Below are 25479 nucleotides of genomic sequence, written 5' to 3' on the forward strand. Positions count from 1 at the left end.
CAACAGATGGTGCATAGCACACTGAATGGTTTTTAAGGGGGCTTCTAACCGATATGCTAATGTCGGTGAACGTAGACATTCTATAGTCATCTATTAAACACCATAGGGAACTCATAATCCGCCCTGTGAACATCTATGCTACAAAAACGTATGTAAAGGTGGAGTGCTGTGGGTGTTAAGAAACAAATATTTTGATTGGGCACACATGTGCCTTTGTCAGGGACTCGTCTCCATCTCTTGGGTGACAGGTATTTGAACCCTCCATTTTACAGGTAACGCTATATAGAAATGGTGGTGTAGGGTCCCTAGGTTCAGCATTATTGTCGCTTCATATAGGTAATCGGTACTGTGCAATCATAGTTTTGGATTTCCTGATCAGTTGTCTTGTTAAAATACTGATCTTCAGTGACACATGGGGGAACTGAAGGGAACATTGTTCACGCTGGGATAAATTGTCGCCAGTGATCAAAAATCACAAGATTAATGTACCATGAAGAGTAAATCGATTAAAAGGTAGCCAAAATTACTAATAGTCATGAAAAAGTGCCGCAAACCATCAGGTAATTGCTTTGTGTGTGTGAACAGATCTACCCATGAACATGTTGTTTGTGTTAAACCCACTACAGGAAAATGAGATATTGGATCCATCACAATGATTTATACGTAGGAGTGTTTTATGTGTACATGCAATGGATGGCGAGAGGGTTTTTCAGTGTCGATAATTTCGGGGCTGCCGGGGTAAGTTTGGCCAAATGAATTTTAGTCAACAATTCAGATGTTCTAAATGAAGATGATACAGACAGGTAAATTGCATACCATAGCAATAAAAAGGCTGCCAGAACAGCTGCATTACATTTAAAAGTGGAGCATATGAAAGGAGCAGAATGGGTAGATGTGGAGAAATTGTTAGAATTTCAGGAGCGCTCAATCTTTATGGCCCATTGCCAACAGAACCCATAACACAGCGTGGGATTCTGACTTGAGATAAAGCAACACTGCACCAGGAAGTATCAGTTACAGCTTATTATGAAAGAATTTATAAACCAGTCACAGAAAGATGGCGTTACTGAGGAAAGTACTGATCCTGGGCAGCAGTTGTTGTTGTCGTACTGAAGAAATTATTGAATGTGTTAAGAAATTATGAATTTTGTGACTGTCAAAACTTAAATAACAGAATGGTAACGAATGATACGTTACAGAAACTTAAGATAATTTATAGTGGTGCCAGTACTTTTCTACATTACAGCTAAAAACTGGTTACCGTTAACTGGAAGTGGTGCCAGGAGATTGAACAAGAACTGTAAACTCCACCGTGGTTAAAAAATACTCGAAGGGATGCTGACGGGTTTAAAGCTATTACAATGTATGGTTTGCCTTTACAATACTATCATGTTTTCGAAGGACATGGATGAGCGTGTGATATCATTGAGCGATGCTTTAGGAGGTTAAATACTTCTGCCAGTATCTCGTTTCCTACCTTCCAAACTTTACAGAAGCTCTCCTACGAACTTTGCAGAACTAGCACTCCTGAAAGAAAGGATACTGCGGAGACATGGCTTAGCCACAGCCTGGGGGATGTTTCCAGAATGAGATTTTCACTCTGCAGCGGAGTGTGCACTGATATGAAACTTTCTGGCGGATTAAAACTGTATACCCGACAGAGACGAGATACTGGCTGAAGTAGAGCTGTGAGACCGGGCGTGAGTCGTGCTTCGGTAGCCCAGATGGTAGAGCACTTGCCCGCGAAAGGCAAAGGTACCGAGTTCGAGTCTCGGTGTAGCAAAGCAGCTTAAATCACTTAATAAAGGCAAGGCCTCCTGTCCAGATTGTGTACCATTCAGGTTCCTATCAGGGTATGCTGATGAGATAGCTCCATATTGAACAATTATATGCAACCGCTAGCTAACAGAAAGTTCCATACCTAAAGACTGGAAGATTGCTCAAGTCATACCAATACCCATAAAGGGAAATAGGAGTAATCCGCTGAATTACAGGCCCATTTCCCTAATGTCGATTTGCAGTGTGGTTTTGTAACATATACTGTATTCGAACATTATGAATTACCCTGAAGGAAAAGATTTATTGACACATAGTCAGCACGGTTTCAGGAAACATCGTTCTTCTGAAAAACCACTAGCTCTTTATGCTATTGAAGTAATAAGTGCTATCGATAGGGGACGTCAAACTCATTCCATATTTTTAGATTTCCAGAAGGCTTTCGATACCGTTCCTCACAGGCGTCTTCTAACCAAACTGCGTGCCTACGGAATATCGCCTCAGTTGTGCGAATGGATTCGTGATTTCCTGTTAGAAAGGTCACTGTTCGTAGTAATAGACAGAAAGTCATCGAGTAAAGCAGACGTAATAACCAGCATTCCCCAAGGAAGTGTTATAGGCTCTCTATTGTTCCTGATCGATATTAACGACATACGAGACAATCTGAGTAGCCGTCTTAGATTGTTAGCAGATGATGGTGTCATTTACCGTCTTGTAAAGTCATCAGAATTGGAAAATGATTTAGATAAGATATCTGTGTGATGCGAAAAGTGGCAAATGACCCAGAATAAATGGTTCAAATGGCTCTGAGCACTATGGGACTCAACTGCTGAGGTCATTAGTCCCCTAGAACTTAGAACTAGTTAAACCTAACTAACCTAAGGACATCACAAACATCCATGCCCGAGGCAGGATTCGAACCAGCGACCGTAGCGGTCTTGCGGTTCCAGACTGCAGCGCCTTTAACCGCACGGCCACTTCTGCCGGCCAAGAGTAAATAAGTGGGAAGTTATTCACATGAGCACTAAATGAAATCCGCTAACGCGATAAGTCACATAAATCTGAAGACTGTAAATTGAACAAAATACCTAAGGATTACAATTACAAGTAACCTAAATTGGAAAGATCACATTTACAATTCTATGGGTAGAGCAAATCAAAGATTGTGATTCATTGACAGAACACTTAGAAGACGGAACAGGTCTACTAAAGAGACTGCTTACACCACCCTTGTCCGCCCTATTCTGGAGTACTGCTTTGCGGTGTGGGATCTGCATCAGGTGGGCCTGAGCGGATGACATCGAAAAAGTTCGAAGAAGAGCAGCTCGTTTTGTATTATCGCGAAATAAGGGAGATAGTGCCACAGACATGGTACGTGAATTGGAGCGGCAATCATTAAAACAAAGTCGTTATTCGTCGCGACGGGATCTTATCATGAAATTCCAATCACCAGTTTTCTTCTCCGATTGCGAAAACACTCTGTAGGCACCTACCTACATAGGGAGAAATGATCATCACGATAAAATAAGAGAAATCAGGGCTCCCACAGAAAAATTTAAGTGCTCGTTTTTCCCGCCGGCCGTTCGAGAGTGTAACGGCAGAGACAGCTTGAAGGTGGTTCTCTGAAGGAACCCTCTGCCACACACTTAATTGTGAATAGCACAGTAATCACGTAAATGTAGAATGAAACAAAATTACAGCATTGCATATTATGGCTAACTAAAGTGATATTTTAATTTGTTATTACTTCTTACATTTCGATTCTTCCGTAATGGTTCAAATGGCTCTGAGCACTATGGGACTTAACCTCTGAGGTCATCAGTCACCTAGAACTTAGAACTACTTAAACCTAACTAATCTAAGGATATCACACACATCCATGCCCGAGGCAGGATTCGAACATGCGACCGTTGCGATCAAACGGTTCCAGACTGAAGCGCTTAGAACCGCTCGGCCACTCCGGCCGGCGATTCTTCCGTACTAACAAACACCAATGTGATAGCAATCAGGTTGAATCTACCTATATTATATCGGTAAACATTCACCTTCGGATTCAATATGTTGTTTCCACTAGCAACAGGACATTAGATACACGGATCACCATAGAACCTTGCATATACTGTAGAATATAAGTTCGTTAGTTAGGTGGACAAGTCAATGTGATTTTTGTGTGTTATGGATGAGCTCGTCAGAGATGGAGAATAAATTTCGTTAACGTTAAACAATCTTTGGTCTTGTTGTAGCAGAGTTTTTGACTCTGCGCAGCCTGATACATTCTTAGCTGCAGCATGGTTGGTGATGGATATATTCAGTAGTGTGGTGTTGACGTGCGATTATATGTATTAAGTGAAGAAAGATTGTTGTACAGGACAGTAAGCATAAATAAGACGTATACGGGGTTGTCCATTGATAGTGACCGGGCCAAATATCTCACGAAATAAGCATCAAACTGAAAAAAACTAAAAAGGACGAAACTCGTCTAGCTTGAAGGGGGAAACCAGATGGCGCAATGGTTGGCCCGCTATATGGCGCTGCCATAGGTTAAACGGATATCAACTGTGTTTTTTTTTTGAAAATAGGGACCCCCATTTTTATTACATATTCGTGTAGTACGTAAAGAAATGTTAATGTTTTAGTTGGACCATTTTTTTTGCTATGTGATAGATGGCGCTGTAATAGTCACAAACGCATAAGTACGTGGTATCACGTAACATTCCGCCAGAGCGGAAGGTATTTGCTTCGTGATGCATTACTCGTGTTAAAATGGACCGTTTACCAATTGCGGAAAAGGTCGATATCGTGTTGATGTATGGCTATTGTGATCAAAATGCCCAACGGGCGTGTGACATGTATGCTGCTCGACATCATCCAAGTGTCCGGATCGTTCGCCGGATAGTTACGTTATTTAAGGAAACAGGAAGTGTTCAGCAACATGTGAAACGTCAACCACGACCTGCAACAAATGATGATGCCCAAGTAGGTGTTTTAGCTGCTGTCGCGGCTAATCCGCACATCAGTAGCAGACAAATTGTGCGAGAATCGGGAATCTCAAAAACGTCGGTGTTGAGAATGCTACATCAACATCGATTGCATCCCTACCATATTTCTATGCACCAGTAATTGCATAGCGACTACTCAGAAGGTCGTGTACAATTCTGTCACTGTGCACAAGAGAAATTACGGGACGATGACAGATTTTTTGTACGCCTTCTATTTAGCGAGGAAGCGTCACTCACCAACAGCGGTAACGTAAACCGGCATAAAATGCACTGTTGGGCAACGGAAAATCCACCATGGCAGCGACAAGTGGAACATCAGCGACCTTGGCGGGTTAATGTATGGTGCGACATTATGGGAGGAAGGATAATTGGCCCCCATTTTATCGATGGCAATCTAAATGGTCCAATGATGCTGATTTCCTACGTAATGTTCTACCGATTTTACTACAAGATGTTTCAGTGCATGACAGAATGGCGAAGGACTTCCAACATGATGGATGTGCGGCACATAGCTCGCGTGCGGTTGAGGCGGTATTGGATAGCATATTTCATGACAGGTGGATTGGTCGTCGAAGCACCATACCATGGCCCGCACGTTCACCGGATCTGACGTCCCCGGATTTCTTTCTGTCGGGATAGTTGAAGGATATTTGCTATCGTGGTCTAACGACAACGCCTGACAACATGCGTCAGCGCATTGTCAATGCATGTGCAAACATTACGGAAGGCGAACTACTCGCTGGTGAGAGAAATATCGTTAAACGTATTGCCAAATGCATTGAGGTTGACGGAAATCATTTTGTGTATTTATTGCATTAATGTGGTATTTAGAGGTAATCACGCTGTAACAGCATGCGTTCCCAGAAATGATAAGATCACAAAGGTACATGTATCACATTGGAACAACGGAAATAAAATGTTCAAACGTACCTACGTTCTGTACTTTAATTTAAAAAACTTACCTGTTACCAACTGTTCGTCTTAAATTTTGAGCCATATAATTGCGGCATTACAGGGCCATCTATAACAATGCGAAAAAAGTGGTCCAACTAAAACATTCATATTTATTTACGTACTACACGAATATGTAATAAAAATGGGGGTTCCTATTTAAAAAACGCAGTTGATATCCGTTTGACCTATGACAGCGCCATCTAGCGGGCCAACCATAGCGCTATCTGGTTTCCCTCTTCAAGCTAGACAAGTTCCGTTCTTTTTACTTTTTTCGTTTGACGCTTATTTCGTGAGATATTGGGCCCGGTCATGATCAGTGGACCACCTTGTATATTGGAAAACGAAGAGAATATAAACTTTGCATAAAGTTATCATTTTGGAGAGAAGAAGTTTGAGGTAAGACTGCAACACAGCGCACCTGATTTGTAGAAATGATTATTGTCACTTGATAAAAGCTAAGAGAAAGGCCACCCCACTTCTCCATCCCAGATGATCCCCAGTTCGATTACTCCCTCTTCCCAGATATCCGCGATCGAACTGACACCTCTTCCCCTCCCCTCGCTCCTGGTTTCCAGTACTTGGACGACGTTACACACACGGAACTCAATGCCCCTATCACTACACAGGATCTCATTGATACACTCCGCACAAAACGCAACACCGCTCCTGGTCACGATCGTGCCACCTACCGTCACCTTCGTGAAGCTCCTGTCTCTTTCCTCTCCACCCTGGCCAGGCTCTACAATGTAGTCCTGTCCACCGGTTACTACCCCGACCTGTGGAAAACCTCCCGTATCCTCATGTTCCTTAAACCTGGCAAACCGCCGTCCGCTGTCTCCTCCTACCGTCCCATCAGCCTTACCTCGGTCTTCACCAAGGTCCTAGAATCTATCCTCACCCGCCGCATCCACCAGCATCTCCGCCAGCACCGCCTCCTTCCCGTCACCCAGTGTGGCTTTCGGCCATCCTTCTCTTCCGACGATCTTCTCCTTCACCTCACTCATCTCCTTTCCGAACAGCTTAATTCCCGTCGCTCCGCCATCTTCCTCTCACTTGACCTCGAACGCGCTTATGACCGCGTCTGGCATTCTGGTCTCCTCTTCAAGCTCCAAACCTTTGCCCTTCCCATTAACTACGTCCGTCTGATCGGTTCCTTTCTCTCCCGCCGTCCTTCCTATGTCACCATCCATAACACCGATTCCTACACCTTTTTCCCCTCCGCCGGTGTGCCCCAAGGCTCCGTTCTCTCCCCCCTTCTGTACCTTTTGTACACGGCGGACATGCCGCCGCCGTCGCCCCCCGTCCACCTCCTCCAGTTTGCCGATGACACCGCCTTCCTCGCCCTTGCCCCCACCCTGCAACGCTACCAACGCCTTCTCCAATCCCATCTTGACCGGTTCACCGCTTGGTGCAACCAGTGGTTGCTCAAGGTCAATCCCTCCAAAACCCAGGCGATCATTGTAGGCAAAACCACCCCTTCCTTCCGCCTCCTTGATTTCTATCTCACCGTCTATGGCCGTCCTATCGCCCTCACTCCCACCCTTAAGTACCTTGGCGTCACCCTCGACCGTCGCCTCTCCTGGACTCCCCACCTCCGGACAATCCAAGCCAAGGCACGTTCCCGACTCCGTCTCTTCAAGCTCCTTTCCGGCCGCACGTGGGGTCTGGACCCCTCCACAATCCTCCACACCTATAAATCCCTCATCCGCCCTATCCTTTGTTACGCCCATCCAGCCTGGATCTCCGCCCCCCCTACCTTCTATAAATCCCTCCAAATCCTTGAACGCCATGCTCTCCGCCTTGCCTATCGCATCCGTCTCCCCTCCCCCACGCGGATCCTGTATGATCTCATCCCCTTCCCCCACCTCCTCCTTTTCCTTGAAAGGATACGTATCCTGTACACCTCACGTAAACTTGATCCTCCTCACCCGCTCATTTTCCCGATCCTCTCCCACCCCCACCCGCTGCCGCGCCTGTATTCCCACGTCCCACCCGGTCTCCATCTCTCCACCCTCCATACCCTCTCCCAAGGTGGCTTCCGCCAGCTCCCTCTCCCTGATGATGTCCTCGTCCCCTCCATCTACCCCTCCTATCAACTTTGACCCTGCCCCGCCCCCCACTTCCCGTGTCCTTTCCTTTCGGCACCCTCCCTCCCTTCTCTTCTCTTCCCTTCTTTTTCCATCTCCCTGTCCCCTCCCTTCCCCCTCTTCCCCCAGGCTTCCTCTCCCCCTTCCTCCCTCCCCCCTATCTCCCCTGCCCGTGGCATCTCTGCTCTCCCCTCTCGCTCTCCCACTCCCCTTCCTCCTCCTTCTCTCTTGGCAGGTCCCCGGACTCGCACACGTATAGTGAACATTCGTGCGCCGGAGATCGTCGCCTTCTGTGTCTCGTGTGTGTGACGTCGTATAGTGTTTTTGGTGTCCGCCGTCCCACTCCTATGTTCACTTGTGCCGTCGGACTCATCAGTGTTTTGTGCGCCGTGCCAACGTGTTTTCAGTGTTGTTATCGTCACATGTGAACGACTCCGTGTTTTTTATGTCTCTGTGACCTCTCTCTTTTGCCCGTCACTTTGTTCATTGTCATTCACCATGTTTTATACTCTTGTAAACCGCTATGGCTGAAGAGCGGCGTAGTGTGCCGCTGCCAGCCTACCTGAGTTGTACAGGTTTTAAAATAACAATAAAGTAAAAAAAAAAAAAAAAAACCACCCCACTTCCCTCAATCATGCATTACGATTACAACTAATTCAGCTGTTTGATTTTTATAGAAATTCTGTGTTGACATTTACGCTTTTCAAAACATTGTTCACTTTGTTAATCATAATAATATGCAGACCAATGTTGTGTGAGAAGATTAGTCAAGGTTTTACTTTGTCTTTCTGAAATAGTTGTCTTAAAATGTCATTTCATAGGAATAGTTACGCTCCCCGTTCCACTGTTTATCATTAAGCTTTACCACACTGCGCCAAGTGAATAATTATATAGAAATAAAAATCCAGCTTAGCCACTACCTACTTGCCATTTGCTGTTGCTCTTTCGAGAAATCTGCAACAATGTTGCCATCATGCCGGATAAGTGATAATTTTAATTAGGGCCAGATAATTACTTTACTTCAGTTGCGCATTTAATATGAAGACAAGTTGCATTCAGGTCAGTTACAGTTTAGTTCAAATTAGGTTCTGTTTAGTCAAAGGTTAAGATACGAGTTTAAGTTGGATAACGGTTTGTGGGTACATAGTTCTGGTAGTATATAGTTTACTTATAGAGTGGGAGGTAAAGTTGGACTAAATTTCATACAGAAACAAATATAGTGTGGAGGTCACACATTATTCTAGGACTGAAAATAATCTCTACAAAGGCTTCAATTGCTTAACGTTAGTAAAAGTCTCCGATAAGAAAATAAAGGCATATTCAACACTGTACCAGAGCATTCTTAATCAGTGTGCCAGAGCATTGTTAATCTCTTGTACGTAATATGTCGGAACGTAATATAGGAATAACGAACATTGTATTAGGCCCATTCTACTTCCGGGAACACACTAAACACTATGAAAAGCCTTTTGGAAGAATTTATCTTTGTGTTTGGTTCTAATATGATTGTTTTTGACACTGTAATCTTTCATAGTTTCACGTTGTTCTGCAGACTTTTCTTGCAAAATAGAGGTTGGTTGGTTGGTTGTTTGGGGAAGGAGACCAGACAGCGTGGTCATCGGTCTCATCGGATTAGGGAAAGATGGGGAAGGAAGGCGGCCGTGCCCTTGCAGAGGAACCATCCCGGCATTGGCCTGGAGTGATTTAGGGAAATCACGGAAAACCTAAATCAGGATGGCCGGACGCGGGATTGAACCGCCGTCCTCCCGAATGCGAGTCCAGTGTCTAACCACTGCGCCACCTCGCTCGGTCGCAAAATAGAGACTCCACTCTATGTGTCCTATGTAGTGCGAATTTTGTAACGTAAAAATACATACATAGTTCCCAGTTTATGATTCTAGAAGTAGAAATGGCACTAGTAACACGGTTTGTTAAAGAAACAACATGAAACTTTCTCTGTTACAGGTTTATCAGAGAGTTGGAGGACGCAATGAGTCCCATCGTATTGACTCAATTTGCCTGCAGCGTTCTTGTCACCTGTGTGACACTGTTTCCAGCAGTTTTCGTAAGATTCTTACTTCAGACTAATATGATAAATAGTAAATAGTTAATTTTTTTCAGCTTTAAGTATTTGTAGTCCTTTTGGTGCAAGAGTAGCAAAAAAATTGGTCAGATTCATAAAAATGGTTGTGAAGAACTGCCTAAAACGAGTAAGTAGACTGACGAGTGTTATAAGCTAACACTGTTTAAACTGGTGGTTGGATTCTATGAAGAATTCCTGTCCTGGTAGCTATTGAGTTACTTGGTTCCAATCAAGAGAGCGCCTACTGCTGTGAACCTTTTAATCACATACACTCGTAGCACAAAAAGTTATCCACTTCACACGTCAATGCACACGGTACTTCCAAACCGCTGGCTACGCCCCTGGAAAGGTGAAGTGGGTGGCTTGTGTAGACTAGTAGTGTGGACATAAGTGGTACTGTAAAATGATTCTGTCGTTCGCCACCTGAGAAAGTGGAGCAACTGTGATGTGATTGTCATAAAAAGGGTAATCGTTTTCATTGTTTTCTTGTTGCTTCTTTTGACCGCGAATGAGAGTTACAACTTATAGAGCTTTGGTTACTCTTCCCCACAAAAATACTGCTGTTGCAGTGGGTAAACTGGTACGGGGGATAGACTAAGGAGCGAAGTAAACGTTTATATAGCGACGCTAACCTTTCAGTATAGACTGCCGTTTTGTGTGTACACTTCAACACATAAACTACTGCCCAGTGGAAAATAAGCACTAATGGTTTGCTCTTGCCAAACATACTTAGAGGTACTAACCAACCACATAATTTGTAGTAGGTGTGATTATTTTTTTGAAAATGACGTAAATACTGACGTAATGTAGTTCAGTAGACAGTCTTCACTCACCAATAAAAATGTCTGCACTTATACCTGTTACACCATATTTGTTCATGGTGGTTAGAAAGAGTCGGAAAAACTTGTAAGGGTGTTGCAAGGGAGTTTGTACGGATAAATAACTTTTCAGAAAAAAATTCGATAAGTTGTTCCGTTTCCGAGTTATTTAGCATTTAAATTGGACAGTCAGTTCGTTTCGCGCAGAAATTGAAGCACTTGCGCGCGCTAAAATGCCATAATACATAGACATCTGTGGATCTGTGGTTACCGTTTGCAGTCATAAATTTAAGCTAGGTGACCATAAGCTACGTTCGTTCGGTTTGAGGAAACAAATGAAGTACCCGCTTGGCGACACCGCTGCTCGATCTGCGTGATGACCCGACTGGTCAACCTATGTGCTAAATAACTCGCAAATGACGCAACGTATCGTTTATTTTTTTTTCTTTCTTAACAGCTATTAATTCTCAGCCCAACGTCGCCTGCAACAACCTTTCCAGACTGTTTCTGACCACCATGTGTAGCTAATGCGGTAGTTTCGAAAAATATAGGGTATCCGTAACCGAATTTCTGTCTTCCACAAACACAATACTATGAGCGGCAATGGACGAACATGTTCAACTGTATTTATTTCATGCTGCAGAGCACAGACTTCACTGCCGTGATTCGGAGTGCCGGCTTCCTGCCCGTGCCATTAGGACAACCTTATCTCTACTGCTGGGGTGCTCACACCGTGACAGAACAGGTAATAACGCACAGGTCATCCATGTTCTCTTCATTGTGTTCGTCTTGGTTTCTTAGACCATGTGATCCCGGAAAGTCTCTTTCGTCAACTATATATGCATTACTGTATGTTGGATGTTGCTTACTGTAATTGTTACGTATATTGTAATTTAGTTGCACCCCCGTCACAACTTCTCCCCCTGCTCCCGCCAAAAGTAAAAATGATTATGATCCTTTCAACGAGAAAGTCCTACCTTGTTCTGTCGCACAAATAGACCTATCAATTCATATCAGTATGAAGCGAGTCAAAACATGTAAAGCACACTGACTATTGCCAAGTGTACAAAGAGCGGTTTATCATAAAATGTCAAAACTATTTCTCGTCTATTTTTATTCCAGCTGGAAATGCCAGACTGCTCTACGCTGCAGATGCATCGAGTAGTGTTTTACATATATTTCAGAGAATTTTTCTTGTTTTAAAACAGCGATTTTCGAAACTACTAAAACGTAAATATGGAAAGTATTTGCACATATCCGAAAGTTACCTGTCTTACTGCAGTATAATACGTCTATGTCTCATGAAAACTCTAGAAGATAAGTCGTATGTGCTTCTTATAAAGAAATATCACTACTACGATCAATAATTAATAAACAGTTTTCTATGATTTTGTACTGTAAACTGTTCAGTACTTTTCTTCACTCACAGTACTTTTACGAAAGTAATATGATTTCCAAGTTCCCACCCCCTCCTCTCACACTTGACTCTGCTGAATACGCCATTGCTTCAGTGCATTATAGCCTATGCCACATATACTTAGTGAATTGTTGTTGTTAAGGTTTTCATTAGTACAGCGTTCATCTATGTCGATGGGCAGCTCACACTATCGCAAATATATGCGACATTACTGCCTCCTCACTAAATTACCGAAGCTGCTCGGATTGGTAATGAGCTGCTCCTCATGGTACATTAGAGCAGACTGATGTCTAACATTTTTAAGCTATCCGTCAAACACATAAAGGAAAAATACCATGCCGTTTCAGTTTTCTTATGCCGTGATTCAAAAGAGATAAATAAAACTCTCCTGTGAGAGTTACGTTGAGGAAACTGGACGCTGATACATTATTGTAAGAGTATTTTACACTGTTTCCGACAAGGAAAGGGTGTTTACAGACCAAAAAAAAAAAAAATGGTTCAAAATGCTCTGAGCACTATGGGACTTAACTACTGTGGTCATCAGTCCCCTAGAATTTAGAACTACTTAAACCTAACTAACCTAAGGACATCACACACATCCACGCCCGAGGCAAGATTCGAACCTGCGACCGTAGCAGTCGCACGGTTCCGGACTGTGCGCCTAGAACCACTAGACCACCGCGGTCGGCTGTTTACAGACACTTTGCTATGCTGAAACACGCTGGTGCCATTTTCTCCAGGTTCACTTTCGTTTCAAGTTTTAATACATTTATGTTTTAATACATTTATTTCTTGGCGCGTAGCTGATCGCTGGAACATTGTACTGGGTGGTTAGAATGAAACTGAAGATGTTTCAAGGGCTGCAGTGCGGGTTCTATGCACCACAGGATGCTGAAACATCATAAGTACGTTCATTAATTCCTCCCCCCCCCCCCCCCTTCGCTGAGTGCCCTAAAAAAATTGTATTTCCATTTTCTGCCACTACGTGAAAATATGGCACTATGAGCAGTCAGAATGTTGCGAGGGCGCAGAACAACGGAAGGAACGCTCAACACATGATAACGATGGTTCAAAATGGTTCAAATAGCTGTAAGCACTATGGGACTTAACATCTGAGGCCATCAGTCCCCTAGACTTAGAACTACTTAATCCTAACTAACCTAAGGACATCACACAGCTCCATGCCCGAGGCAGCATTCGAACCTGGGACCGTAGCAGCAGCGCGGTTCCGGACTGAAGAGCCTAGAACCGCTCGGCCACAGCGGCTGGCGATATCGATGGTTGTGGCACCTTTATCTTGGTATGGTTACAAGCTACAACATGTGTTCAATATGGTCTTCCGACTAAGGAACATGCTACATCCATAACACGGCAAGATCTACAGTTGCTGGCAGCCTATCCGTTGTAATAAAAGTGATATGTCATCGAATGCTATGCTTCAGATCAGGAAAAGTCTATACACCGCAACATGAAGTCACATAGAGAGAGGGCTTAGAGCCTAGAGCTGATGGGGTCGTTACCGATGGCTTTCGAAATAAATGTTTCACCTGGCAAGCAACATGAGGTGTCTACCGGTCTTGCGTGACAATAATAGTGAGTACACAGTTGTATTCTTGCAAACCTGGATTCAAGTGTTGCACAAGCAGATCCCCATAACGTGGAGATGTCACTCAACACCTAACAGGTCTGTGAGGTGTCATGTCCTCCTCTGCATATCATGGACCCGACACCGGTTCTCGTCAGATCACCAGAGTCTGACTAGCGCTATTTGGAAGCGGGGTGCACGCAGCCTGTGTGAGGGAAATTGAGGAGCTACTTGACTGAGATGTAGCTGCTCCGGTCACGGAAACTGACACCGGCCGGAAGAGCGGTGTGCTGACCCCAGGCTCCTCCATATCTGCAACTAACGACGCCTGAAGACTGAGGATGACACGGCAGTAGGTCAGTACTGTTGGGCTCTTCCGAGGGCTGTTCGGGCGGAGGTTAGTTTAGTTTTAGTTTAGTAATATAGCATTAAATGTCTACGCACAGGCCGTGTAATGCGCGTAGACCACGGGCCGTTGGTTGCGTGCGTGGTTATGGCGCCCGACAGCGACACAGAGGGTCCCGTAGGATGTACATCAGACAAATCTGATCGCCGAGAAATCAACATGAGTTCACTGCAAACACTGTCCACCCCGACAGCTCAATGATCAGCGTGACAGGCTGCCGTCCTAAGGGGCCCGGGTTCGATTCCCGCCTGGGTCGGGGATTTTCTCCGCTCCAGGAGTGGGTGTTGTGTTATCATCATTTCATCCCCATCCGGCGAGTCGGTCGCCAAGTGTGGCGTCGAATGTAGTAAGACCTGCACCAAGGCGGCCGGATCTGCCCCGTAAGGGGCCTCCCTGCCAATGACACCAAATGCTCATGCACAGAGGGTCCCGTAGGATGTACATCAGACAAATCTGATGGCCGAGATATCAACATGAGTTCACTGTAAACACTGTCCACCCCGACAGCTCAATGATCAGCGCGACAGGCTGCCGTCCTAAGGGGCCCGGGTTCGATTCCCGCCTGGGTCGGGGATTTTCTCCGCTCCAGGAGTGCGTGTTGTGTTATCATCATTTCATCCCCATCCGGCGCGTCGGTCGCCAATTGTGGCGTCGAATGTAATATGACCTGCACCAAGTCGGCCGGATCTGCCCCGTAAGGGGCCTCCCGGCCAATGACACCAAATGCTCATTTTCATTTTTGCTCTAAACCCTCGCAAACCACTGTAGCATAGTTCTGACTCAGAGACACGGACAGTTATACTGCTGAAGGACGACTTTGCGTCGGGGAAGGCATCAAACTTGAAGTGATGTAGGTAGTTCGCAAATGTCAGCGTGTTTTGGATTACCACCACAGATCCCATTCAAGTGCAGCAGAATGTCTTCCAAAGCGAAATACTGCTCTCCCCAGCCCGCGTCCGTGACGCGCAGCTAGTTTCAGGTTAACGTTCACCACGATGACTGCGTTTGTGAAGAGAACCATCGACCTAACGTAGCAAAAATGTGATTAACCAGAAGAACAGATACGTTTCCATTGATCGACCGTCGGATCCCGATGGTCCCATGCCCACCGCAGGTGCAATTCACTAAGTCGTTGGGTCGACATGTGAAGACCTACAGGTGGTCTGCTGCGGAGCTCCCTGTTCATCAATGTGCGTGCACCAAAGTTGCGCTCGTTTGGGCAGAGATACCATAGATCACCATGTATCCTACTTTACAGAGTAAACAAGCCTCTGAAACCCTCTCTCTGTGAAGAGTCGTGGACGTCCAACCGTTTAGCTCCTGTCCTTATACCTTCTTCCGCAGATACTGAAGCACTAACACTTGAGGTTTCGACCAGTTTCGCTGTTTTGGAGATACTCGTTCACAGGCAGCGTAATAATAATCCGCCGAGTATCAAAGTCCATCTCAGTGGATTTCCCCATTTGTAGCCCATATCTTCGTTAGCGTGATTCCCCGTCCGTGGCCGCTCAGCTTACAAACTTTTGTTACCGCGTGACGCGCCCGCAACGGTGTCAGGCGGCATCCAACGTCTTGATGGGCAGTGGTCATAATGTTTTGGCTTATCAATGTATGCTGAATGCAGTGGATGCTCCTGCGCAACATGTACCTGAGTAGAACGCCATATTCGTCAGTTCTGGGCGTTAGCTACACTTTGCACAATAAAATGAGCCTCGTCTGTCCAAACCATATTCCGCTGCCAATTGTCACCCATTTCCATGCGCACCAAAATACGAAACACGAAGTTAAGGCGTTGCAGATTATCTTGGTGTTTCATTTGGTGAATTTCCTGGATCTTATAAGGATTCCAACGTAAAATACGTCGGAAAATATTTCTAACTGTCGACGAGGGGAGAAAGAATTCTCATGACACACCTCGGGAACTGGCTGCAGAATTTGAGGGATGTACTGCTCGGCCAGCATCTTCACTAACGACTACCAACTGATTGGGCCACCTGCCACTACCTGCTGCACCACCGAACTCACCTGCTTGTTCAGATTTTTTGATCATATTCTCTAGGCCATTTATTGACATGTGGCCTCTTCGCAGTTGTTTATGTCGGTGATTCCCCACAATGCAGCGCAGCTATTTCTGCCCTTCTGATAAAACAACTTTACCAGCAGCGCACTGTCTTTCTTCTCGGTAGCCATTGCATTTCATGTAGAAAAAACTTTTACGCCAACAGACTCTTCACAAAAGAAAGCAGCAGACGCCACCAAGCAAAAAACAGCATACGGACTTCGAACAAGTAAACATTTCACATTCTGACTGCTTTCAGCGCCGTGATTTTACCTGGTTGCAGGAAGTGGAAGTATTAATTTTTTTTTGCGAACTCCACTATCGCACCTGCTAACGAACATACCTACCATGTTTGAGCTTCCTGCAGCACTCCGAACCCTTCAGTTTAATTATAACAACGCGGCGTCCTTCACTGTCTCATTAACCTCTTCGTCTCGATAGGCTTTTAATTTGCTCTTTTGAGCATTACTTACGTACGACCTATTACTGAACATTGTGTTTCTAATTTAGCGTAGCTTGTATAAGAAAAACCAACAATATGTTATACATTAATGGATGCACAGCTTAGATGAATAGAAATTAAACTTAATTACACAAATACTTGATCTACAAAATTTACAATGTCCTAGTTGCTTTGTACCAGTTCAATTGCAATATAACACTACGTCATCACAGAAATACCAAAAATTGAAGGGACTTTAGCAGGAAAAGGTGTTGTTGTCAGTCCCAACTGCATATACACAGTGAAAAAGGTAGCGGAGTCCACAGCAGTAGCTGGCGTATCGGCCACCGCTTGTGCAGAGAAGTACCACAGGTGGAATCTGCAGGTGGAATCTGCACGCTGCACCCAATGCTGGTCGTCGCCTGCTGTAGCAATTCTCTTAACTTTAAACACGAAAAGGTACGAAATATGTGCTGATATACTTCTGTTCGCTTCTCCTTAATGAGTATCCAGTACTAAATTGAATATAAGACTACAATTTTTAACAAACCACGAAATTTCGTTTGGGAGCATCACAAATACAGAGCCCCCTTAGCATGGGAGCCTTCAAGAGTCTTTTTCTCGATTTGCATTCGAATTCACGTGTGTACGTGGGAGCTTGTATTACTTTATTATTTTCCATCTGTGAATGTAGATAGTTTCCAGTATTCATCTGCCTGTAGGAAACAGCATTGGAAACTACTTTCTTGTTTCACGGGCGTTGCGTCGGATAATGCTGTGAAAGCTGCAGATTTATTTCAACGAGACAGCTGCTCGTTATCTTCGCGTGCTTACTGACGAATTTCTGCAGTGTCTAGCCAATATATATACGCTAGCTCGCTCGAAAACTGATGGCACCACGGTGTATGTCATTGTAAAGAAACCATATAGTGACATCAAGTGTCTCCTGCCAGAGAAACGTGTCACGGTCTTCGTATGAGCGAAGCACGGCCGCAAATAGCACCAAATGTTCGAATGTGTGTGAAATCTTGTGGGACTTAACTGCTAAGCTCATCACTCCCTAAGCTTACACACTACTTAACCTAAATTATTCCAAGGACAAACACACACATCCATGCCCGAGGGAGGACTCCAACCTCCGCCGGGACCAGCCGCACAGTCCATGACTGCAGAGCCTTAGACCGCTCGGCTAATCCCGCGCGGCGCTAGTAGCCCCCACCATGCGCTCGGTTAGAGTGTTGGCGTCCGATTTTAGTGTTCGCACTCCGATTCCCCGTCTCTGTAGACTCGGTTTTATTCGTCTGCGGCCAACGATGCTTTAGTGCCGCCAGTGCTGGTTCGCGTGTCTTGCTGAATTGAAATCCCGTGTTTCTATTACTCACGTTGTTACCCACACGTATTTCGACTACTTCTTTAATGTTGCAGTCCCAATACCTGCAGGTGAACGCAAGGATCTTTGTCTCACCGTAGATCATACTGAGTCTCGTGTCAAGACAGTGTCCCGCAACAGGAGACTTTTCTGGCTGACCCAATCTGGAGTGATGTCCATGTTCAGCACATCAGTCTTTAATAGTGCGGCACTTCTGGCAAATGTATAATTTACGACACTGACATTTAATTTTCTACATCCCAGCTCTCCTTATACCTAGGTTGCCTTTAACAGAACCCAACATCATTTGTACTGCTGGAGGGCAGAAGAAATATTTTATTTGACCCCTCTTGAACGGCCTACCGACCTTGAAGGACACGCTGCCAGCATAAGAGTAGGGTAGAAAAGCCATTCTCCTGGAGTTCCCCGTTTCGTCTGACTGTTATTGAGGGTTAGTGTGTTCAGTTTGAAATGCATTACGCGCCAGTTTATCAGAGTACCCGTTTTTTGCAAACCCAGAGCGAAGATGGTTAAGCTCTATTGATAAGCTGCCTGCATCCGAGATAACTCTGGTCCTATGAGAAAGAATCCGTAATATGCCACTGCGTTAAGATGAGTGATGGCAGCTCGTAGCTTATAGACATACGAGGTGCGGTAATAAAGTAATAAGACTGACGTGAAAAAAAATGTTGCCTACCGTTTTATCTAGTTTAGTGTTGTCTCCTTCATAGTAGTTCCCTTTTGATTGCACACAGTTTTTCCAGCGCTTCTGCCATTGATGGTAACATTCCTGGAAGTCATCTTCTGTAATATCCTCCAATACCCTCGTCACAGCTTTTTGGACATCTTGTGTTGTTTGAAAATGGTGTCCCTTGACCACCGTTTTGACTCTTGGAAAAAGAAAAATGACGCACAGAGCGATATCTGGTGAATAAGGTGGCTCTATGGTGGTACTGAAATTTGTTTTAAGGTTAAAAATTGCTGTACTGACAGAGCAGTATGGGATGACGCATAATCGTGATGCAGAATCCAATTATTATTAGACGGACCATTCCTCGATTGATGTTCAGTTCCTCTGCAATCATTTTTACGAATAATCTTCGATCAGACCAAACGAGTTCAAGCACCCTGGCCAAGTTGACGTCCGTCGGTGAGGTTGATGGTCATCCACTGCGGTCTTCATCTTCAACATTCGTCCTGTTTTCACTAAACATTTTATGCCAACGAAAAACTTCAGCTCTTGACATAACATCCTCTCCAAAAGCCTTGTGAAGATTACCGTAAGTTGTGGTCACGTTTTCACCCAACTTAAAGCAAAAAAAATGGCATACCGTTTCACAATATTATGCGTTTCCATCTCCGTGACGAGACACAAACACATGTTCACTTATTACAGCACAACTCATGACTGAGCAGTTGCATCGATGTGCCACTTGGACTAGAAGCAGCTTATAGACCAAGGTCAAAGATATTGTGCCTACGCAAGCCTGCAGGGTTGCCACATCTTCCAAAAAACATCAGTCTCACTTCATAGGCACACACTGTGACCTAAGAAACCATCTTTTTTTCTGCAGGCCAAGCCATCTAAGGATAGAAGGTCTCCATTTTTGTCCACTTTCATGGTGAAGCAAATGCTTGGATGGAGGGAGTTAAGGTGTTCCAGAAATGCAGGAAACGTTGCTGTCCCATGTGGCCTTACTACAAAAGTGTCGTCCGCGTATCTGTCGAAAGATTTAGGTTTCAACACCGCCGACTGAAGTGCTTATTCCTCGAAGCTACTACGGAAGGCCGGCCGGAGTGGCCGTGCGGTTCTAGGCGCTACAGTCTGAAGCCGAGCGACCGCTACGGTCGCAGGTTCGAATCCTGCCTCGGGCATGGATGTGTGTGATGTCCTTAGGTTAGTTAGGTTTAATTAGTTCTAAGTTCTAGGCGACTGATGACCACAGAAGTTAAGTCGCATGGTGCTCAGAGCCATTTGAACCATTTTACTACGGAAGACAAACACACACAGTAATCCGAAATATTGTTCATTAAATAAAGAGTAAGTTGAGGTAACTACACGTTTAAATAGATGTAAAGTGTTCTCCACCAACTTAACTAATATAAGTTGTAGAGAGTCCACGGGACGTACTCGCGTGAATAAAGACACCACATCGAAACTCACTAATACGTCAGCTGGTTCGAGACGCGAAGTCTTCAGTCGCTGTATAAAATCTACAGAATTGCAAATGTGATGTTTACAGATTCCTACCAAAGAACTCAGAAGAAAAGCCCGCTTTTTGCTCAGTAATATGTTGGGACTCCTATATTGATCACAACTGGGTGAAGCTGAACACCTTGCTTATGTATTTTAGGCTGTCAATAATCTCGTAGTGGAACTTGCGGTTGTACTCTTAAGATCTTTTTAAGATAGTCAAGAAACTGGCTGAACTTGATGAGGGTGGATGACTTCCGTTGTACTGCATCACTCGGATCCTTTTGGAGAAGACATACGCTGAGCCCTGCAGCAAATCCGTTATCTTCCCGAAGATGTTGCAGGCAAAAGAACAGTAGCGTTCCACTTGCAAGCAGCTAAAATAGACTATTTCTGTGTCTTCTCTTAAGGAATGAAGCGCTTTTCGTTCTTCAGTGTAGATGTTCTGCTTGGGAGCGGGCATCCTACTTAGGGCCCTGCAAGTCTCTCGCCTCTTTTCTTCAGCAGTCTCACTGGGATGTTTTAAGACACCTTCCATGACACTGATAAGATCCAAATTTAGTCCCTTTCCAACACCGATACCGTAGCGTCAATCTGTTGTTTACCTGTGAAATTGAACAAAGTACTTCTACACATTTCATGTTCTAGCGATGACCGGCTTGTAAGGCGATGTGACTTGGAAGTTTGACGCGCCATGGCCTGTTGCCGCGTGAAGCCCGAAAGCGAACACTTAGCATTGTGCGCCCACTCCCAGGAGTCCCCTGACAGATGCGATGAGGTATTCAGATGTATGAAAAGTAAGCTCCTGGAGACTCTCTCTAATTCTCGCCTTATGCAACAGATTCTGTCTCTCACCAATGCCATACTGCCTCCTGGATTTATCCTCTAGGCGACTGCAGAGTCTACATAATGAGCAAACTTGGCGAATGTCGGTATAGTTTGATGGTCAAAAGTGAGTTTCTCTTGTTGCAGAGCTTATCTAACTCTGGTGTTCTATTGAGCATCTCCTCCCTGTAGAGGAACTTCCACGTACTGGGACTCCTACATTAAGGGGTCATTTTATGTCCTATGCCGCCAATATAGAACTATCGAATTTTGTTACCCATTATCTTGAAAACTTTTTAAGACACCAACTTACAATTTTCCGCCGGCCGAAGTGGCCGTGCGGATAAAGGCGCTGCAGTCTGGAACCGCAAGACCGCTACGGTCGCAGGTTCGAATCCTGCCTCGGGCATGGATGTTTGTGATGTCCTTAGGTTAGTTAGGTTTAACTAGTTCTAAGTTCTAGGGGACTAATGACCTCAGCAGTTGAGTCCCATAGTGCTCAGAGCCATTTGAACCATTTACAATTTTCCATAATTATTTAATGCACCTCTTTAGATACGCTGAACTAGAATTATTAATAAAATTGAATTGTGGAACATATTATCTTTTTTTTCTCAAACACTCAATTTTTTGTAGAATTGTGTTACTAAATGAACATAAAAACAAAATGACGCAGGATATTTTAATTACACTACTTCCATATGTGTTGCATCTCACATTTGGCATGCTGTGAAAATTTCATGTCTCTACCATCACTACTTTTTTAGAAAATGGATCATTTATTGCAAAAAATGTAGTTCAGAGATAGTGAGGTTTAAAACTCTTCTTATTACAAATTCTTATACAGACTTACATTTCTGCGTCTTCTATGCACTAGAATTGCCCTGCCCATAGTCTGTGTCTTCTTCACTGTCACAACAGCCCAGTTCTTGCGTCCTCCTTTTCTTCCTTACTTCTTTTGTCATTTGCTGAGCAGATAACTCTGCTTCATGTCCAGTTCCCGCAGTCTTTTAGCTGTGTTCTGTCCAAATCTTACCCCTAACTTCTCCAGAACCTTGAGACAATTAATAGTTATTACAGCATCAAACACTGCTACCTTTAGAGTCATAAGGCCAACAAATACATTTTTAGGCACACGGCGCCACACAGCATTATTGAAGGACCCATTCACATTCTGGGTCTTCCCATGTAAACACTTCTTTAGTAGCTCAGGATTTACCAGATCTCTGTAAATTGGAAGAGAATGTGTATGTGTAAATTCATGCAGGGTGCCAGAAAATTCAGCTTGCCTATATTTGCACCAAGTGTTCGGTGGAGGTGGACACAAAGCATGACACAGCTTTCCATCGGCTGATATTCGATGAAGGAATGTGCTCCAGACAGCTCTTTTCATCATCTATACTTTTCATATTCATCTTTTCTAGTCATTTCATTTACATATAAAAACCAATAGAAATTAGCTTACTACAAAGTAGCCAATAATCACACTGCTTTCAAAGAAAACTAGTATCAGAAACAATGGACTGATTTGTGTATTCGTAATGCTAACTTCTGAGACGTAGCAGTAGGCACAAAAAGCAGTTCACAGACTTCTAGACTGTGTATTCCCAAGATATGACTGCTCAACTGCAGCAGTATATATGTAGCCGCGAAATTTGACAATCGCGCTCAACATTCAAAATATTATTTGAATGTCTCACAATTGTTTGATTTTAATGTACTATCTACCAAACTGTTCAGGGAAGTCCAAAGTACATCATGGAGTAGAAAACAGAAAGTGTCAAGTTTCAGCTAATTTCACATACAATGTCCCCTTGAGGAATCAGACGAAATACGTTTGCGTAACGACCTGGTTAACAGAGACACGGGATTCCAACTCTGCAGGACATGGGAACCAGCACTGGTGGCCCTAAGGCATCGTCGGCTGTAGAGGATTAAATCCGATTCAACACAGACTGGGAATCTGAGTCCGCATGATTAAATTGGGCGCCAGGACTCCACCCGTGCGCGTGCTGGAACACGATATGCGGTCGCGCTTTTGACTCGTCTCGCAAGCGAAGGTAGTGGGCACTCCTCTATGAATCGTCTACGAAGACGGTACAGCCTGACCCCTCGGCACCTGCGCTTTTCTAGCGAGCCAGTGCATATGAGGTGTGGCAATAAAATAATGAGACTGATGTGAAAAAAAATGTTGCTTACCGTTTTAGTCAAGTTTAGTGTAGTGTTCTTCAAAGTAGTTCCCTTCTGATTGCACACACTTTTTCCAGCGCTTCTGCCGTTGATGATAGCATTTCTGGAACTGATCTTCTTTAATATCCTTCAAGACCCTCGTCACAGCTTTATGGACATCTTGTGTTGTTTGAAAATGGTGTTCCTTGACCGCCGTTTTGACTCTTGGAAATAGAAAAAAGTGGCACGAAGCGAAATCTGGTGAATAAGATGGCTGTGGTAGCACTGAAATTTATCTTGAGGTTAAAAATTGCTGTACTCACAGAGTAGTATGGGATGGCGGATTGTTGTGATGCAGAATCCAATTATCAGCAATATTGGCACGGACATGAAGAACTCTTTTATGAAGTTTTTCTAAAATTTCTTTGTAGTAATATTGGTTAATTGTTTGTCCAGGAGGCACCCACTCTTTATGAGCAATTTCCTTGACACCAAAGAAGCACACAAGCATGCTTTTCACTTTTGACTTTGACATGCGACCTTATTTTGGTCTGGGTGATCCCTTTAAGCACCATTACGAACTTTGGCGTTTTGTCTCTGGATCGTACTGAAAAAAGAAAAAAAATTTCCATCACCAGTGATAACACGGCTCAACAGTTCTGGATTGATTTCTGTTTGCTCTAACAGATCGGCTGCCGCATTTTTCCTTGTTTATCGTAGTTGTGATGAGAGATTCTTGGGGACTATTTTTGCACAAATCTTTCTCATACCAAAATCTTCAGTTATTATTGGACGAACCGTTTCTCGATTGATGTTCAGTTCTTCTGCAATAATTTTTACGGATAATCGTCGATCAGATCGTACGAGTTCACGCACCCTGGCCAAGTCAACGTCCGTCCGTGAGGTTGCAGGTCGTCCACAGCAGTCTTCATCTTCAACATTCGTTCTGCCGCTATCGACAGGGGATCTCAAGTTGATTCCGTATTTCTAGATTTCCGGAAAGCTGTTGACACCGTTCCTCACAAGCGACTTCTAATCAAGCTGCGGGCCTACGGGGTATCGTCTCAGTTGTGCGACTGGATTCATGATTTCCTGTCAGGAAGGTCGCAGTTCGTAGTAATAGACGGCAAATCATCGAGTAAAACTGAAGTGATATCAGGTGTTCCCCAGGAAAGTGTCCTGGGACCTCTGCTGTTCCTGATCTATATAAATGACCTGGGTGACAATCTGAGCGATTTTCTTAGGTTGTTCGCAGATGATGCTGCAATTTACCGTCTAGTAAGGTTATCCGAAGACCAGTATCAGTTGCAAAGCGATTTAGAAAAGATTGCTGTATGGTGTGGCAGGTGGCAGTTGACGCTAAATAACGAAAAGTGTGAGGTGATCCACATGAGTACCATAAGAAATCCGTTGGAATTCGATTACTCGATAAATAGTACAATTCTCAAGGCTGTCAATTCAACTAAGTACCTGGGTGTTAAAATTACGAACAACTTCAGTTGGAAAGACCGCATAGATAATATTGTGGGGAAGGCCAGCGAAAGGTTGCGTTTCATTGGCAGGACACTTAGAAGATGCAATAAGTCCACTAAAGAGACGGCATACACTACAGTCGTTCGTGCTCTTGTTAGAATATTGCTGCGCGGTGTGGGATCCTTACCAAGTGGGATTGACGGAGGACATCGAAAGGGTGCAAAAAAGGGCAGCTCCTTTGTATTATCACGTAATAGGGGAGAGAGTGTGGCAGATATGATACGCGAGTTGGGATGGAAGTCATTAAAGCAAAGACGTTTTTGTCGCGGCGAGATCTATTTGCGAAATTTCAGTCACCAACTTTCTCTTCCGCATGCGAAAATATTTTGTTGGGCACAACCTACATAGGTAGGAATGATCATCAAAATAAAATAAGAAAAATCAGAGCTCCAACAGAAAGGTTTAGGTGTTCGTTTTTCCCGCGCGCTGCTCGGAAGTGGAATGGTAGAGAGATAGTATGATTGTGGTTCGATGAACCCTCTGCCAAGCACTTAAATGTGAATTGCAGAGTAATCATGTAGATGTAGATGTAGAAGTAGATTAACCATTGTAAGCCAACGAAAAACTGGAGCTCTTGACATAACCAACTCTCCAAAAGCCTTCTGAAGCTTACCATAAGTTGTCGTTGCGTTTTCACCCAACTTAACGCAAAAAGAAATGGCATATTGTTGCGCAATATTATGTGTTTCCATTTCCGCGACGAAACACACAAACACGTGTTAACTTATTACAGCACAGCTCACGACTGAGCAGTTGCGTCAAT

The 25479-nt window shown here is 44.3% G+C and overlaps 1 protein-coding gene across 1 annotated transcript in view; it reads left to right on the forward strand.

The window, feature by feature from the left end:
- Positions 1 to 25479, forward strand: part of LOC126418976 (odorant receptor Or2-like) — a 71520-nt gene that overhangs the window by 17636 nt on the left and 28405 nt on the right. The window contains exons 2-3 of the mRNA XM_050086022.1: positions 9782 to 9881; positions 11361 to 11462. Coding sequence (XP_049941979.1) covers positions 9782 to 9881; positions 11361 to 11462 — 202 coding nt within the window. The remainder of the gene's footprint in view (positions 1 to 9781; positions 9882 to 11360; positions 11463 to 25479) is intronic.

The sequence above is a fragment of the Schistocerca serialis genome, chromosome 9 (assembly GCF_023864345.2).
Source record: "Schistocerca serialis cubense isolate TAMUIC-IGC-003099 chromosome 9, iqSchSeri2.2, whole genome shotgun sequence".
NCBI classification, from domain to species: domain Eukaryota; kingdom Metazoa; phylum Arthropoda; class Insecta; order Orthoptera; family Acrididae; genus Schistocerca; species Schistocerca serialis.